General features: G+C 38.9%; 3 protein-coding genes across 4 annotated transcripts in view; 2 read left to right on the forward strand and 1 right to left on the reverse strand.

Moving 5' to 3' along the window:
* LOC144667139 (uncharacterized) overlaps positions 1-4,615 on the forward strand; it is a 43,789-nt gene extending 39,174 nt beyond the window's left edge. The window contains exons 37-43 of one of the 2 annotated variants that reach the window (XM_078528529.1): positions 42-129; positions 489-558; positions 773-885; positions 1,683-1,749; positions 1,846-1,952; positions 2,921-3,671; positions 3,863-4,615. In XM_078528529.1, coding sequence (XP_078384655.1) covers positions 42-129; positions 489-558; positions 773-885; positions 1,683-1,749; positions 1,846-1,952; positions 2,921-3,656 — 1,181 coding nt within the window. In that variant the 3' untranslated portion in view covers positions 3,657-3,671; positions 3,863-4,615. Of the gene's footprint in view, positions 1-41; positions 130-488; positions 559-772; positions 886-1,682; positions 1,750-1,845; positions 1,953-2,920 lie in introns of both variants that reach the window. The other variant, XM_078528528.1, reaches the window with a different exon arrangement.
* A 101-nt stretch (positions 4,616-4,716) lies between these two features.
* Positions 4,717-7,159, reverse strand: LOC144667158 (protein CFAP276-like). The gene is made up of 5 exons (XM_078528553.1): positions 6,988-7,159; positions 6,340-6,456; positions 6,114-6,229; positions 5,379-5,497; positions 4,717-4,914 (listed from the first exon to the last, which is right to left on the reverse strand). The coding sequence occupies exons 1-5, from the start codon at positions 7,057-7,059 to the stop codon at positions 4,844-4,846; spliced, it is 495 nt and encodes a 164-aa protein (XP_078384679.1). The 5' UTR covers positions 7,060-7,159; the 3' UTR covers positions 4,717-4,843.
* A 94-nt stretch (positions 7,160-7,253) lies between these two features.
* LOC144629297 (constitutive coactivator of PPAR-gamma-like protein 1 homolog) lies at positions 7,254-16,661 on the forward strand. Its single transcript, XM_078487519.1, has 7 exons — positions 7,254-8,155; positions 8,885-9,119; positions 9,595-9,686; positions 10,209-10,539; positions 10,835-11,345; positions 12,022-12,349; positions 14,509-16,661. The coding sequence occupies exons 1-7, from the start codon at positions 7,379-7,381 to the stop codon at positions 15,571-15,573; spliced, it is 3,339 nt and encodes a 1,112-aa protein (XP_078343645.1). The 5' UTR covers positions 7,254-7,378; the 3' UTR covers positions 15,574-16,661.
* Positions 16,662-18,750: the final 2,089 nt, after the last annotated feature.

The following is an 18,750-nucleotide window of genomic DNA, read 5'->3' on the forward strand; positions in this document are numbered from 1 at the left end:
GTAACATGAAGCATGTAACATGTAATTTGTTTTCCTCACAGGTAATAAGTCAGTACCATATGGAAGAGAAGCCCTTTCCATTGCCTTACGTCAACTGAGGGATCGATACTCAGCACAACCAATGATCAGGTACATTCATAAAGATTTTCAATGCTTTGCTGTTCGTCATTTCTATCAGATTGTGTTGCACACCTATAACTGACCATTTCAAAATAGTTGAGGCACTTCCAAAATTGTGTTGTTCCTAAAATAAAATGTCTGTATTATAACAATAAGCAGATAATTGCATTCTCATCCCCTTCCCCCTTCTAAAGTTGTTTCTTGTACATTTGAATAAAATCCAGAAATTTATACAAAATTGATAAATGGGAGTTTTATTTTCCTTTGGGGGGGGAGGTACATGTAAAATGTTTAACATGACTCTCTGAACAAAGTGTTAATCTGCTCTCAGCTTCATAATGTTTTATTTACGTTATGTTTTATTGAAGGCACTGTTTGGATATCAAGGATTATCTTGCAGCGGCAGTCATTTATGAAACTGTGGGTGACTGGCCTCAGGTAAATAATGATGACGACGGCGATAATGATAAGCTTATAGAATGCTGATATAACCTAGTCAAGTGATAGTGATATTTGTGTAGTCCACAGACTAAAAACATATTCAAAGTTCTTGGATAGAGTTGGCTTAGCTTGATACATGTGATCCATAGTACCAAGTTAAAAATTGATCCAGTTTATCTATCTGATGAGTGACACATTTTTTTTTTTCAAGGTTCTGGGATACAGTTTTAGATTTATCAATGATTGTTTCACCTCTGCATCTGCTGATGAAGCTCAAGGCAAACTTCTTTCATCAGCGCTTGATGTTATGCATTATGTTGTCAGGTAGTGTCATAACTTCCAACTTACAGTACCAATAGTGATGAAGTAATAGACTATTGCATTTAATATCAGCACCTCCCCTGTTGACGACAGGTCTTTTCAGGTCTTTTATTCTTACCCCTGAAAAAATCTGTTCAAAACGTCTACACCCCTAAAGAAATCCACTGAAAATGCCTAAACCCCTATTAGGTTTGACTCTGTTTAGTGTTCTTGTGCTGTGTTTAGTACCTATTTCTTCCAAAGAAAAATAAATGAATACACTTGAATCCTGTTAACTCGAACCTTTAAGGGAAATTGAAAAAAGGTTTGAGATATCGGGAGTTTGAGTTATCAAGGGTAAAATAAGTAAAAAGAAACAACTGGGAGGGGAATCGGAAAAGGTTCGAGTTAGCTGGAGGGGTTCAAGTTATCAAGATTTAACTGTACTTTGTTAATTGTTAGGGAAACCTACTACCATAATATCTGTTGTGTAACTTGTCATGAACTGGCATCCCCTTCTAAGAATAGTCTTGCATTCAAGAGTACTGATGATTCAAAATTCTTTACCAGTTGGTTATATACTGCTGTCAGTGGAAAAATCACCCCTAACAAAAACACTAAAAGATATTTATTACTTTGTGGCCTGCTTTCAAAAAAGTGGACATATTTGTGGCAGAAACTGTTCACAGTTAACAGCATCAAGATTTTTTTGTATTTCTTTAGTCCTATGAAGATGCTGGTACAGATTGTGTATGATCTTATATTTCAGTTGGTAACATTATGTTCCTGTCTTTTTCATTTCATTCTATATTCACCCTCAGGAAATTCACAGAAGCTCAAAGCAGCAAAGAACAATCAACACAGCAAACTGCGTGGCTTCTACAAGAGGTGCCTTGGTCAAATCTATTCATGATCTTGCTTTTTGTTTTTTTGTTTTCACATAGATTGGGTTCATTTTCAGACTCTTATTTTTTTCTTTAATAGCTCTTGCAGTTCTGGCAATACAACAATCTTCCTTGTGACAGTCTGGAGTGTTTTCTTTTAGAATACTTGAATATTCTTGGCTATGCCCTTAGTTTGCTACTGATCAGGTAAATATGTTGTTTTATTAATATATGGCTAGCTCCACAAGCAGGTAATATGACCCAAATCCTACACTGTGATTGGCTTCCAAAGCAGGCAATATGGGGTTATCATGCTCGCTCAGGATTAACTGCTGTGTCCTGCACGGAAAGTGCCATTCTTTATGCCAGTATGATAAATCCTTTATTGACAAAGCTTGTTCAGTCAAGATGGCTGGATATTGGCCTTGTTCTTGCCAACCCATATATTAATGATAAATAATTTTTGATCAAAAGGTGTTGGTCAAGCTTGCCCAGGGTTATTGTAGTGTACCGTTATGATTCGATTTAGCACCCGGGGCACTTATTCACTTTTGGTACCTCAAGGGAGGGCACTGGCGCTTATTTAATTGTTAGAGAAATGACCAAATGTTCAAAACAAAATTTTAATAAATATTAAAATAACTGACTAACATAAACTGTAACAGTAACAAATTGTTGAAAGTTCAGTTACTCTTAAAGAATTGTTCATTTTAGCAGTAAACATATACATGTACGGTACAGTGAATGTTCATGAGTTTATCTAGTCATCCTTGATGACTTAAGTAGGGGCAGTTATCCACAATAGGGGCGCTTATTAGAAAATGGGCATTTATAAGAATGGGGGGCCCTTATTGGAATAGGGGCGCTTATTGACAAAAACACATTTCGAAGGGGGGCGCTTATTTGGAAGGGGGTGCTAATTGGAAGGAGGGCGCTAAATCGGATCATTACGGTACTCTTGATCAAACTACTTTATGCTCATAGTGCTTCCCTTTACCCAGGATGAAATATTGGGGGTAACATGTGAATAATAGTCTTAGTTGTTTCATGTAAAAAGTATGGAAACAGTAGTAAGCTTAATAGAGCAGGCTATCTCACTTAAGCTAAAAGTAATGTAAAATACTACAGCTTAAAACAGCAAGACTATTCATATTTATTTATATTAATTTTTTTAGGGATCATTTCCTTTCTCCAACAAGTATACATGAACCTCAAGAAACAAATGAGAATGAAATTGGTGAAACCAACAAGACAATGTTGCCGTTTAGTGCTGAATTTTTTAACAAAGTCATTACTCAAGTGGTACATCAACTACAAGAAGAAGATTTGGGGGAAGAGTATACCTCAGACTTAAAAGCAATTCTTATGAGGTACAGCAGTACAGAAGATCCATCCAGTACTAAAGATGAAACAACTGCACAACCATTTGCACAATTAGATGCTGGCGTACGGCTACAAGAATTCCGCAAAGCACAAAAACATCTTTGGCAAGAAATCCTGGACAATATCAAAAAGGATTTGGACAGACACCCATACATTTCATTATCCATGACTGCCGCTGCCACTATAGCTTCAGCAGCAGTGTCTCAACAACGAGGGTGGAGGGGTGAGGGAGAGGTACTTACAGAACCACAAGCCGATGTTGTGTTGTTTACATGTAACCATCACTTCCCACGGGTGTATTTCCAGGAAGTCATTTTGCCAGAATTCCAACAAAGGATGTCTGAGTTAGTGCTTTCTTTAAAGCATACAACAAAACTACTGTTGAAGTATTACGGCAGACATGAGGGGTGTCTGCCCACTGCCTGTCCAATCTGTGTGTACAACTCTATCAGAATGGAACAGGTGGAAATTTTTGAAGAACAAAATGGAAACAGTGAAAACATACGAGCTAAGCCATGGGATATATGATTTGGATCATGTGTAGTTCCAGAAAATATCTATACCCACCCCATGGAAGGTCATTGGAAATTCCAAGGGGGTGGGGGGGTCTCAAAAGCCAAAATTTTTAAATGAAAGTATGAGGCTTAACTAGAATTTCCAGAGGGATGGAAGGATTCAAACTAAAACCTTCTGTGGGAGGGCTATGGATATTTTCTGGAACAACACCATCTAAGATCCATGGATTTCCAATAGAACATGCTGAGTGTCTTCAACCAAAGTAGTGAAAATTCGAATCGCAACCTTTATGAGATTGGGGTCAGAAGAATCAAAACACTTATTCTGCTATCTCATGACTTCATTGCTTCTATTAAATCCATTGAAAACTAGATTGTCAGAGTCGCAAGCAGAAGCGAAGAACAAACCAATCACAATGCTAGGTGTCATGCCCTCCAAGTAATAATGCTTTCTTTATGCTTGTCACCCTGACAGTCTAGTTTGCACTAGATCTCATGTGATGGCTGGGTCATATCCAGAATCGGAAACTCTTTACTGCTCCGTGAGTTTGATTTTCACTAGATCAAAACACTCTGTGCTTCTGATTACAACTCTAATTCAGACGCTGGGGAGTGCCAGCCTAATGCATTAGTTGCCTGCTCCATAATAATTATGAAAGCAGCAACTAATGAATTACACGGAAAAGAATAGTAATCTTTATTTTTTAACAAAAATCAACAATGTTTTATATTAGAATTGGTGCAAATTTATTAATCAAAAATATTTTACAGATGCATTTCGCCTGAATGAAATCAACATTAATTATTTAACAATAATTATTAGAATACTGTCTATGAATCAAAGATGATGTTGTATTGAAATAATTTCTTTGAGAATCATTGCTCATTCAGTAGCAAAAGAAGAGAAAAAATTACTTTGTACATGTAAGATGTATAGTTATTAACATAGTGGCAATAATTATCATTGTTTTGTAGGTATATCTTTTCTTAAAATAAAACAAAATCGGAATCATCCGTGTCAGCCCAAAAAGCGAATAAAACATACATACATTTTCATAAAGATAAAGGAAGAAAACACCTATTTTGACTATAAAAGAGATTAAAACTTGTCAAACAAGTTTTACAAAGTATTTGTGTAACTGTTGTCTTTTTTTTCTTAAAACAGCAACCCGAATTAGTTGTTCAATGATTGAAACACTGTTAACAAGTATAAAATCCTCCATCATGTTTCCGGGAGTATCCGCCATTTGTTGCTGCACTATGATGGCTCTCTGTGGAGAACAAAGAAATTGATTGAATTAAAATTTTACCACATTAGTAAGCTTCAGAAAGTAAGGTGTTTATGGTCTGCAAAAGTACATCGTCTTTGGGCTTCTCATGCAATCTTTCTTCTGGAGAACATTTTTTACAAGCCCAATTTGGAAAATAAACGATTATAATTATTTTTGTTGTTGGTAGCGCAGTTGAATCTTCTGGGTCCCAGCCATAGACATCCATTCATCACAAAGCATTGCGCTAACAAAATCAAATGAACAAATGGGACACCAAATAAATCTGTAGAATTATATTTTAGTCCAGTGTAACCGAGGAAAGGATATAAAGCTGATGAATACACAAATTCTCTTAATACTAAAAATGTATGAGAAGCATCAGGTCGTCATCTCTCTTCGCGCCAGTAGGCGCATAAGGCCGCATGAGAAGCATAAAGAACCTTTTATGTTGTTTGTGTAATTACCTATAGCTCCATTGATGCAGTGAATGCTCTGGCGTTGTACACTTGTGCTTTTCATCAGAGGAAGTTTGTAGAGGTCAATTTCTGGTTCTTCTGGTGGAGGCCGATTCTTCAGAACACGCCTGTGTGTAAAAATGTTCTGCTTCAGTATAAATATTGACACTGATTGATTGTTTCTCAATTTTTCATTTCACACAAGAAAAAGCCAATCCATGAGGCTATGTGGATCTCTCCGTACTGTAACTGTTACATTAGCAGAAAAATTTTTGTTTTGTTCAAATCTTGGATGCCTTGCAAGAGGGTCTATAAAACTCTGACAGTCTGATGGTTTTAGCCAATTCAAGCGTCTGTCAGCAGGCACATTCTTTATTTTCTGGCAGTCTATGGTCAAAAAATTCATGGCCATCTCGGTCTCATTTGAAAATAAAAGAAATAATTTCTTTTGGCGGTCTTGAAAGAAAAAACATGGCGTTCTGCGGACTGAATGATCCCCTATGATAGACCCTCTTGTAATGGAATACAGGGAAGAATATTGATAGCCTGTGTAGAGCCGTCGCCCTCCCCTTAAAAAATTTGAGGAAAGGAACGTCTGTGTTACGTTCCCTTCCCCAGTTTTTTTTAGGGGATGGGGACGCCTCTACACAGGCTAGAATAATGATATAGATAGGGTTTGTGAAAGAGAGAGCTGCTCATACAAACTGTCCTATAGAACACTGAAAAATACTACAAGTGTATTACCCGTGTTGTAGTCCAGCAGTCTCATGCTGAACCAACGTCTCTGCTTTGGAATAAAGGAACTCCTTGTGATGGTCATATGTTGACTTGATGACAAAATCCAAGCTATCATTGGGTGCCTGCAATGATAAACACAATGGAATTGATTACAGCAAAAGATATTACAAGCATATTATGCAAATATTATTGTTTGAAGCCGGTAGATAAGGTATCCAATATATTTAACAACCTGAGGGTCATGATGAAAAATTTCTCTTCTGGAACTCGCAAGTGTTGCTGTTTTGTTGAGTCTGTCCCATGGAGTTCCCTCCTGGCTGGTCTGGGTCAAGTTTCCTGTCTCCTTTACCTGAAATAAATGAATTAAACAGATCAATCACTACATGATGCCGATTTAAAGCAGCATGATACATGTTTGGTATTTGTTTTGTGGCCACAGTCGCGCGCTCTTTTGCCAAATTACGCGCGAGAGTTTTCATTATCCTTGTTTCAAGATGGTAGAAAAAAGTAAACTTATAGATAACTGTTCAACTTAGAGATTATGGAAGCGATTTTTGGCTAAATCGTGAAAACATTGAGAGCTTTAAGAAGGGATCGAATAAAAGATTAAAAGACCCCGCACCGTGAGTATAAAAGAGTTGGAACAATAATACTTTTAAACATCAGTTTAAGTTTATCCCTAGGACTCTTAAAAAGAAAAAGAAGCAACAGTATTTATTCAACATTCCCACAGTATTAAGTTTTTTTTTTCATTTTTCTCTAGCTAGATCAAATAGCAACATTGAATACATTTCCTTCATTGTTTGGAACCCAAACGACGCGCGAGTTCTTTTATTCCAGAACCGGAATCCTTCAAAATTTCAGCATTTTGCAGACTTACCTGTTTTCCTTGCCCTCCACAAAAATCGCTGTCATTCTGAAGTCTTGGAAAAGGGTAAGGATCGCGAGGCATGTTGTATTGTAGAAACAGAGAGACTCTAAGCTGAACGAATGTGGAGTGCAGCGTGTTTACCCGAGGCAGTCGGAGTTTTGTCTTTTTCTGCAGGCGTTCGTGTTTCTATGGCAATAAGTATGCACGAAAAGACTGGGAACCAAAATATATCCCATGAGCACTTCTGTTCCTTGGGGACCATCCTCCCAGACTTCCTTGCAAGTGTAGCGTAATATGGCGGTCAGGAACACGTGTAGGCGACATGTAGCAGAATAACTCCTTGTTTTCTCCATGTAGGACTTAATGTGCCAAGCAGAATCTTCCGAATAACTTAGCTAAGATGGGAATCCAAGGATTACAGGAATACGTGGAGGCGAATTGCCCCAACGCTTGCGAAGAAGTTGATCTGAAAGCAGTCCTTCTTGGGAAGAAAGCGAGCAGCGCTGCTCAGCCGGTCTTGTTAGTTGACACGAAGAGTTGTTTAAAGCATCTTTACGGGCCGACTACAGACTGGGTCTGCGGAGGGCAGTGGAATGAAATGCTACGCAATGTAGAACACTTTACAAGGTCCTTCCGCCAACAGAATATTGAGATTGTGATGTATTTTGACGGCGAAGGAGATTCTCGGAAGCTTTACGAGTGGATCAAAAATCAAAACGAAAAAAGACAATTAGCTCGACAAATCCTTGGTCATGTCATGAAAATGAATTCCTATCCAGGAAAAAGACTGTATTTTCCGCCACCAGTTGTAAACACGTGCCTGCGGCTGGCATTTCTTAGTTGTGGTGTTTCAGTTTGTACGTCTTTAGCGGATCTTCACAAAGAAATGGCATCTTATTGCCAAGGGGAATGCTTAGCTGGAGTTATCAGCAATCACGCAGATTTTCTCCTGTTTGACGTCCCGAATTACTTTTCCGCTGATCACCTTAAATATTCCAAGAAAGACATAACTACAATGCGATTTAATCGGGAAGTCATGTTAACTGAACTGAAACTTCATCATGATCGAATAGGATTATTCGCAAGTTTGCTAGGAACCTCATTCATTCCAGAAGACAGCCTGGGATCCTTCTACTGGAATCTACTAGGTCCAGATCACCCTCTGGCAAAAGTACAGGTCAGTCTTTTTTAATCTGTATATTTGAGAATTTATTATAGTTATGAATAAATTAATGAATATTTTATTTATAGAAGTCAAGTCAGTTTTAGAAGAAATATTTAAACATGTTTAACTGAAATAACCTGTGGTACAAGTTTTCCTTTTATTTAGGGTAGGCAATTTTTTACTACCCAAGAACAACCCAAATAATTCAAGTGTTCATACTGTGGTTCAATTTTATCCTTAACGCAAATCTGGCATTTTCCTTTGTTTTATATTCATTTTAATTTCTACCATAAATTCCGGTCATAAGCCCTTCTGGTTATAGGCCCATCTAAAGGGAAACAAAAACTTACATCTGGTTATAAGCCCCCCTGAATATATAATAAGCCCCCTCTGCTGAATGTCAACACTGAACAGGGCTAAGTGCTGCTTTATTATGACTTTTTAACTTAAAAGGTATTTCGATTAACGCTTCTGTGGCTTGTTTCGAAACTTTTTTTTTATTCCACTTACAATGTATAAGCCCCCTGATATAAGCCCTTCTGTTTATAAGCCCACCCAAAACCCTATGAAATAAGCCCACGGCTCATAACCGGAATTTTACGGTATATTACTATACATGAGAACAAAGAAAAATGCCATATTGTATCAAGGGTAAAAATTGAACCACAACATTTACCCTGTTGTGATTCACACTGCAACATTATAGAGTGTCAGTATTAAGTATTGGTCTTTCATTTTCAGGTTAAAGAAAAGCACCAACCAATCTTTCCAGCCAATGACATCATTGTCACTAGTGTATTAAATTTTCTAAAGAATGTCGCAGATTGTTCAAACCTTCCATGGATCGCTCGTCAAGTATTTCGCTCAGAAAAGGTTGACTTGGCTGAGATGACAGAAAAACTCCAAAAGTCTGTGGAACATTACTCAGGTGTTCCCAAGGAGGAGACAGTTCCTCAGTCTACTGATATTGCCCCAGGTAATAACAATATAATAAACCATTAAATTAAAGATAACAAAATGTTCAGGGAGTTAAGAGGCCAATTAAAAATAACAAGCACAATCTCCCTCTGCATTGTATGACATGAGGCCCAGTTACTACATGTAATTAATCATTTCAGTTACAAGTTTCAAGGTTAGGAAAGTCTTTCAGAACGAACCACTTTTGAGTGAAAAAGTGAAAGGTGTAATTCAATCAGACTAACAAAACAGGAAAACAGCAAGAAAAGATCTTTATCTGAGTACACGTAATTGATGCATAGAAGGTGTAGCTGTCCAGTTATGCAATAACAAAATTTGTAATTAGACACCTATGTGATCCCATGCTAATTGTGTGACTAATAGGCGCTATAGAATTAATCAAAATCAAGAAATTTGGTATAGGTATGATTGGCAAATTAATGTTTTGAGCTTGATAATGGAAGGTTAAATTCCTTGATTTTTCTTTCAAACAGGCCGCAAACAGAATGAACATCAGTATCAAAAGATGTGGCAACATTGGCAACAACACCAGTTTGTGCCAAAACCTGCAACTCCACTTACAGCTGTAAGTCGACTGTTTAATTGTTTGTGGCCTTATGGTTAGTGCGCCGGACTCCGGATTGAATGGTCTGGGTTCCAGCCCTGACCAAGGTCGTTGTGTTGTGTTCTTGTGCAAGACACTTCACTCTTGCAATGAAACTCCACTCCCTCTCTACAGTGTCATATTTTCAAAAGAAAATAAACATGAACACTGAACAGTCATTTTAATCTTAATCTAATTTATTCAACTCCGCACCTCTACTTTTAGTATAAATTATTTTCTTTTCGTACACGTATTCTTAACTTGAAAATGGTGCCAGGATGACACTGAATGTTGTTTAGTATTTTTGCTAATCTTTATTGACTGTGTTTCCAAAGTTAATTTTATAAGATTTTCCTTCCACAAGTTTTACTGTTTGAACAGAGTAGTAACTAAATCACTGTCAATCTCTGTGTATCTACTTTACTGTTTACCCAAGGACGTTTTTTGATGAAGTTATCCTCATGAAAAACCAGCTTGGTTATTTTGCATTCTCTTTATTCTAAGCTGTCTCAAAACAGCGACAACAGTGGGAAGCAAATTCCAAGTGTTGCAGATCTACAACAGAGTTTATCCTCACTGCAAGTACAAAGCAGCCCAGAGTCTGCAGTCATGCACTCATTACCACTGTCACCCCCAGGGGACCCCCAAGCACTGCAAGGTACGGCAGCTCCTCTGTCACCTCATCACGAAGTCTCAGTACTCACCCATCCCCCTGTATCACCATCAGCAGTCCTCCCCACCCCACCCCCCTCATCTGAATCTTCACCTATGATGTCCACAACTGGAAAGACAGGTGCTAATCATGTTGGCTCTGCCGACAATACAGAAGAAAAAGGTGGGTTGGTGTTGCCATGGTAACCGTTTTCCAAGAAACAGACTAATGTATTTCTTGTCATTTTCACCAGTTCTTTTCTTGGTGCTATGAATGTTGAACCCTAAATTAGCACAAAGTTATTCCTAAACTTTCTTACCAATGTTTTTGGATAAGAACAGTTTCTATTTTCTTCATGTTTCCTTCACAACAACTACAGGCTTGAGCAACAACTACAGCCTTGAGCAGATGTTATCATCTCTTTGTACACGTCAAGTACAGGTATCATTTTAATATTATTTTTATTCTATGTTTGTAGAAGAGATCACCGTTAAAGGTGCCATCCCAGATATTCCACAGCGAGTTCTCGATGTTACAGTCCATCTTCTTCAAAATGGAAAGATGATAGAGACTGTTTATCAAGTTCTTACAAAAGCCGAGATCACCATTGACACCACAATTGAAGACGAACACTTGCCTGACCGCCTCCCCTCTGCGCTCCTGTTCCGTAAAGTCCGTCAAAGGGTCTATGGTATCCTGTTTGACTTGGCAGCTAAAAAGAAGAAAGACGACAAATTTGATGTTAGTTCGTTGGCAGTGAAGGAATGGTGTGTTTACGGCGGAAGACGACTGGATGATCCAGACATCGTGGAACCAGTGGCCCTTGAATGGGAAATTCCGCCAGTTGAGAAGCTCTGGTTCACCAAGGGAGTGACGGCAGATAATAACAGATTAAAGGCTTTTCTGTCATGCATGATGAGCGACACCCCCAGCATGACGCAGACAGTCATTGTGCCCAAGAGACTTGTGATTCTTTGTTGTGTTTTAAGGTAACTGCCTTTGGTATTCTTTATTTGAAAGAAAATTGAATGAAAATTTAGGGTGCTGGGCCCAGTTGTTCAAAGGGTGGATAATGCTATCCGCTGGATAAATCACTATCCGGTGGATAGCCTAGTATGTTTTGTTAACATTTATCCACTTGAAAGCGATTTATCCGGTGGATAGCGTTATCTGCCCTTCGAACAACTGGGCACTGGTGTGTAACAATTCATTGAAATTGCACTAGTTTAAATCAATTCCATGTGGATTTTTTTTTAAAGAAATTTAATCAAGGTGGAGTCAACTGACATCTCTTTGGACACTGAGATCTTTCCTGGCACAAGGAAGATCTTGTTGCATCACTGATTAACTGTTGCAAGCAAAAATTGAAACGTAGACAAACATCCAATCAGGACAGGGGCAGATCTATGGGGAGGGTGCTTGAGGTTTATACCCCCCCCCCCAAAAAAAAAAAAAAAATTCCTGCAGCTTTCTAATTAAACTGGTAAAAAACTGTTTTTGTTTGTGGTGTACCCCTTCCTAAGAAAAATCCTGGATCTGTCCCTGCAAGAACACTACGTCTCTTGAACAGGAAATAAGAGACGATAAGGGTGACAAGAGACTTCTGTTTAATCTTAAGACTGTGTTATCCAATCATTGCCTGAATTTTTTTCTTGTGTCCCCCAGGTACCTAATGTCACATGGACGCCTGGTTTTATCAACTCGTGAACTAGACGCTTTCCTTGCCCAAGCTCTGTCTCCACATTTAACAACAGAGTGTAATGCAGGTAACCTGAGGGAAATCAAGCTCAAACGCGTAGATGCACGTGCCGTCCAACTTGCCTCCATCTTTATGCGTGGTGTTCAAGCTGCCATTTTTGCTAACGATGCCTGTGCTGTTCCTATCCCGTGGGAGCTGGTATGCCCCTGGAATTACTTTGATGGGAAACTGTTCCATAGCAAGTATCTTATGGTGGTGGAGAATGTCTCCCTCCTTGAATTGTGTGATGGAAAGGTAAGAAAACAACAACATGCATTGTATTCTACAGGTTTATTGATTGGATTTAAGTGTAGTTTTTGATTGGCATGGTCTTTGTGCCTTGTCATCATGGAGCTGATATTTTTTACTGTTCTGGAAAATACTCTCACAATTTTCGTCATTTTTTTTTTAATTCATAATTTTTGTCAAGACCTCTTAGATATTTTGGTCTTTGAGTAAAATTGCAAAAAAAAAAAGCATTTTTTGTAGAATTGCATAGCTAGGAGAATTCTCGCCATCTGATTGGCTATCGAGGCGAGGTATTCAGAGTGGAATTGCGACTTGAAAGCGAGGTTGACCGATATTACACCGTAGCAATGCGTAGCTTCACATGACAACGTACGCAAAATTGGAATCGATCTATGTTTTCAAAACTATTTTCTCAGTTTACGAAGCAAAAACCTGACCGAGGTGAGGAAGCACAAGATTTTCCTTGTTTAAATTTCAATTTGGCTTTCTTACGAGCGGTTAAACATTTTCTTTCACCGCATGAGTGAAACGGAGAATAAAAATGTCCGTGTCGTATGGACAAACTCGCGAGTAAATAGCAGTTACGCTTACACGACCACTGTAGAAACCTTCACTAAAAAGAAAGAAATACTACAAATTTCTCGTGTAAAAGAACGGCTGGTTATTTTGTTGAAGTAATACTGTTGATAGTTTGACAGTAATGCCGTGTTCGTACAATAAAATCTATACGGCAAAACGAAAGAAAACAATGACAAAAACTGCGTGTTGTAAACTTGACGAAGACAGTTTATAGAAATTGCTTTGCGGTGAAAAGCTCCAAAATTTCGATAAAGAATGACTTCAAGTACATTCTTTAACTGATACTCACGATGCAAAAAGCAGTTTTTGGACATCAACAAAACGTACACACAGCAAACCAGCGACTTATTGTGCTTGCGAAGCGACCCGTTAATAGCGGGTTTTTTCAAAAGCAGTCTTGCTCTTTCTAACAAACTGTCTGCGATGGACTTAGACATTTAGCTTATAAATGTCGAATTTTAATTGTTATATTATTCCAAGGTACTTACTTTATCCCCAGTCCACACTTCCTTCAAACCTTTATTCTTGACGTTGTTGACTGTTGAGTGCTTTTCACGATGCATGTTGTCTACTTCAATTCTTTCAGGCCGAAGAGATAAAAGATTTCATAACTTTGTCTTGCTGATGAGTCGAAAACTTGAAATAGATGTTCGAAAAACAAGAATGTTCTGTAAAATACTACCATTCCGTCGTTAAAATGGTTAAAAGCTTGTGTGAACCGTTGAAAAACGATCCGCGAGGTTCAAATGAAGTTTTGTGATCGATTTTAGCTCGAGTCCGATTTGCTGGCTCATGACGGTTGATTTGTAATGGCTTCCTGAGCGCGCGGTAAAAATTGCAACATTCAGCCATAAACAAAAAAGAAATTGGGTTTTCTTTTCTATTCTAAAAACGCTATGCGTAATGTACAAAATTTTATGCAATTGACGAAATTACAATTTTATTGGAAAATCCACTACCTGACGAGGGAATTCCACGTTAAATTTCACGCGAAAAACCGATATCGCACAAAGAAGAATGGGTTTCAAGGAATGGGTGTAATAGGCTATTTCCAAGTTGTCTTTTGCCTCTGTACCAGAACAGGTGTTCAAGTGAAACCATTCATATGAAAATTTGTTTCACCTGCGTGTTCATTTTCATCCCTATCCAACTCATTTTCATATACAAAATTTTATGTAAGGACTTGTATTGAAACTTATGAGAACTCACAAGGACTTGTTTTGAAGCTCAACTCGGAAATGGTCGATTCTGTGAAAGTTTGTTATATCAGGTTTCAGTTTTCTTGCAGGAAGTGGTATAGTCAAAACTTTGAGTGTTTGTTTTACCTGGTTTGCAATATTTCATGTATAATTTTATTGAAGTATGACATGCTGTCCTGGGATGTATGCTAAGAAAGCCAACTCATTAACAAGCCCAGGTGGCTTTTCTAACTTTGGCAGCTCTAAAAGTTTTTGCCAAGTCTTTGTTTTCATGTGAAATTTCAGCAGATTTAAATTCACTTTCAGCTAGTGAAATAAGTCAGCACCCAGACCTTAGGGACATCCCTGCACTCTTCATTAACATTTGCTGTTTTCCTTTCACATTAGGGTGGACGAGTGGAAAAGCTTCAGCGAATGAAGTGGTGCATCACTGAGGGTCTGCAACAAGACTTTGGCATTTCACATGGAATACCTTCTGCTGGCATGATGCCGCATTTTCCTGGTCAGCATGGTGATGGCTTGCTCCCCACACCCGTGCCTTTTGCCTTTGGACCTGTGCCACCAACTCTGCAAAGCGTCACAATGCCCAACTTCTATCCAGCTGGTGCCAACATCCCACAGATGCAAGGAATGGGCATGAACGCCAGGCGTGGGCGTGGTCCACACAGCAAGCAGCCTGTTTCTGGACTGGGAGGTCAGTTAGAAGTTGCTGGGGTGCCTATTGCTCGCTGGTCTGGTAACAAGGCAGGGCGGGGCTACAGTGACAAGGACCGCATCGTGGTCGGCGGTCCTATGAGTGTAGAGATGGGAAGGCAACACAGACGTGGACGTGGTGGGCCTTCACGTGGAAGACGCGGTGGAGGAAGCATTGCTGGTTCCCGTAATGTGACATGGGCTGTGGAAGTGGATAAAGAATATGACAGAAGCATTGGTTATGTGGACCAGCCAGCGAAACCTAAGAAGTCAACAAACATCAGTCAGGTTCGAGAAGGAGGGGATGGGGGAAATGACATCCCAATAATCGCTCGTGGTAGAGGGGATGGTGGAAACGACATAGACTCTCTCGCTACAGATGGTCTCACAACTGGGCTACCCATGCAGGGAGGCTTGTATCCACACGCCATCCCTGGACAGATGCCACAGATTCCAGTCATGTCTCAGCCTTCACAGATGCAGTTCAATGGTCAGCCGTACACCTCACCCTCTCCTGAGATACCAGGTTTACCTGTTGGACCAGGTCTCGACAAAGCCCCTGGCAGTCAAGTCCCAATTATCCTAGCCAAACCCGGTGACATTCCAGCCAGTCTAGCGAGGGGTCGCGGAGTTAGTGTAAACGTGCCTGGAGAGATCCCACCATATAATGTGCAAGGCGGAATTGTCGACTCTGCTGGCGGAAAAGGAAGAGGCTGGTGGTGGGAGAAGCAACAACAACAACAGCTTCCACCATCCTGAAGTTGCATTGAATGCTAAATTGGTTCACCTCAATTCATAACTGCAGGGACAAAACCCCTCTGAGCAAAGATTTTTCCTGTCAGTTTACCCATATTTTTTTCTTTTTTTCCAAAAAAAAAATCAATTTTATTTTTACTGCATCTGTTGTTGTAGTAAAGCAAATTGTTCTGATTGGCCGTTGTTAAAACAGGATGGTTACTAAGTCTTTTTTCGTGAATGATCGGAAATGTTCGTTAGAGTTCGATTGTGTTCGTCATCAGAATTGTGAATCTGTTTCTTCGATACTGCATTTGCTCATGATTCTTTTGAATTATGTTAGAAAGTAGGAAAATAGGGAGTGGGAATTTAAGCCGAGATGCTGGTGAAGACACCATGTAAGCCTCTTTGACACACCTGTGTCATGATTCAGATCATAAGCTACATTGCAACCCACAGATATGTTCATTTTCCTTGTTATGCATGTCATTCGGTGAAGATTGCGTGACGGTTTGTTAATCACTCAAATCTAACCAAGGCGAGTGTTCAAAGGCAGAAATTTGGATCGTCGTATTTTCTTGTTATTGAAATTTGTAGATAAGTTGAATTGGTTATTCGTTTTACAAAGCCAGAAGGTAAAATTCGTGTTTTTGTTACGGTTTCCATTTTGCGCTATAATTACCAAATAAAATGACCCGTCATCATTACCCATTAAATTTGTTTGAGTCACTTAAGTCATTTGATTTAATTACTAAAAAATATATATATAGGCTGCTAACATAGCTGGCTTTGCATGGTCGTGCTCAGAGAGCGAAATCAGATAAACTCTTTCTACCCACCCCCATCCCCAGTGGCGAAGGCGACGTGGGGGAGGGGGCGTAAGACAGCGCTTCGCTGGTATGGGTCGACAATCTATAAAAGAATTGCTTGCAGCCTTAAAAAGATAGGAAGGTTCATTTGTTAGAAGTTAACGTAGTGCTATAAATTGGGGCATTCTAAAATCTTGAGGTTTTTTGATATTACCTAACTTAAGCAAAGTATTGAATTAAAGTTAACTTTTTTTAATAGTGTAAGTTTATTGTAGTTTCATCTCAATAAATGCTGTCTTCGAGCCTCGTTGCCATTCACTAGTCTCGACAATCTATAAAAGAATTGCTTGCAGCCTTAAAAAGATAGGAAGGTTCATTTGTTAGAAGTTAACGTAGTGCTATAAATTGGGGCATTCTAAAATCTTGAGGTTTTTTGATATTACCTAACTTAAGCAAAGTATTGAATTAAAGTTAACTTTTTTTAATAGTGTAAGTTTATTGTAGTTTCATCTCAATAAATGCTGTCTTCGAGCCTCGTTGCCATTCACTACTCTCGAAGTAAACATGGACTTCCTTTGCTGTGATCTTTGTTACAGCAGGAAACTGGTTGACCCTTAAAGCTCCAATATCCACAAATTCTTCTGTCTTAGCACCATACATTTTCTTATAGTATTAGTTGGGCGAATTTGTTAAATGATCAAAGCAACTTCACTTTTGTGATCATTTTATTCATTCTCATAACATTTTCTCTTAATGAAGTACTTACAGGGTATGGCATGAGATGGCATTTCACATTTTCCACTGAAGAAGGGGCAGTAGCCCCGAAACGTATGGAAACATTATACTACCATCAGGCGCATTTTTCATTTTAATTATCGTTTTCAATTCACTAGTTATATGCGCTACACAGTCACACGAAATTTCTTTAGAGATTTCTATGTTACTTACAGGGTTAACACATTGACCACTGAACCGCGCTAAACACGAGCGTAGGCCTTTGTTCCACGTTTGACGTCATCACCTTTAGCCAAATTAGGCATCACCTATGCTTATGTTTCCGAATGATACCCAAAGCAGAGTGGTTGGTTAATTAAGAATTGAATGGAATACGTACTAAAACGCTTGGCCATTTCTCCAAAAAAAATACCCTCTTCCACTTGCTACAGCCTGTACGGGTTTAACCAACCCAGGATCATCCTCGTACCCAAGGTCTTCGTTCCCTTTGACCAGCGGTCAGGAACTTTTCTTCAAGCCTGCGCAGAAGAGACGAAGACTCGAGGTACGAGAATGACCCAGGATTGCAAGATGCAGGAAAGATTAAGGGGCTGTTTCTTGGAATGTGTGAAAAGCTTATTTTTTCGGTTTGAAATTTGCGTTTCAAAAATGTTTGGAGTTATATTTGGAGACGATAGTGCGTCTGAAAACTTTTTGGTGCTTACAATAATAGCACAAGGTACAACTCTAACTGATGACAAGATGAAACCCAGAACATGTCTTAATTATCGCTGCTTTCTTTTGAAATCGAGATAAAAACTTAAAATTTGGAGTAAAACTCGAGCGGGAACCCGCACAGCAATAGAAGAGATGAGAAGCAATGTGTGATAAACAAATCGGTGGAACAATTTCCTACGTCACAGATCGCACACTCGTTCCCAGTCTCCAGCCCCACTAATTTGCCGAACCAAGGCCAATTGAAGTCCGATTTCTTTCTGACATTATTCTTGTTTTGGCTTTTCGAAAAGTACCTTATTGTTACTTATTTTCGCTGGAACTTAATTTCGCGAAAATGAAACGTGCATATTTCGCGGGACTTAATTTTCGCGATTAGGCCATAAAATCCGTTATAACAATTAAAAAAACGTCAGAAACGTTAAGAATAAATTTTCGCGGGTCTTTAATTTCGCGATAACTTGAATATCGCGAAAATTAAGTTCCGCGAAAATAAGTATAATAAGCTACAAAAAATGCAAAAATATTTTTTACTTCATGGGCACTTTAAATGAAACATTACATGTCTCTGAACACAATGGGCCGATTATTTAAACGAAGCCTAAGTTAGACGTGGTTTAAGGCTTAATCGAGGTTTAGACGACGACTCCATAAACTATGGCTAACCGGAGTCTAAATTGCATTATTTGAACGCCGATGAGCCGAAGTTCACGAAGACCACGTTTAGACGACGTCTAACGAGTGTAACTATTGTTTTGACATCATGCATGCGTGCTACTCCCAAAGGAACACTATTGTCTTGCTGTTGTTTTCTTTTAATATAAGGACTGCATACATAATGTAGTATAGAGCTGTGTGGAAATATTTTCAAGAAATTGTACTTGTGTTTTTTAAAGGAAATGAAACAAATGGAATCAAATATCTCTTTAAACCAGCTCGGAGG

This window comes from Oculina patagonica, chromosome 10 (assembly GCF_052425735.1).
Source record: "Oculina patagonica isolate OP01 chromosome 10, crgOcupat, whole genome shotgun sequence".
NCBI classification, from domain to species: Eukaryota; Metazoa; Cnidaria; class Anthozoa; order Scleractinia; family Oculinidae; genus Oculina; species Oculina patagonica.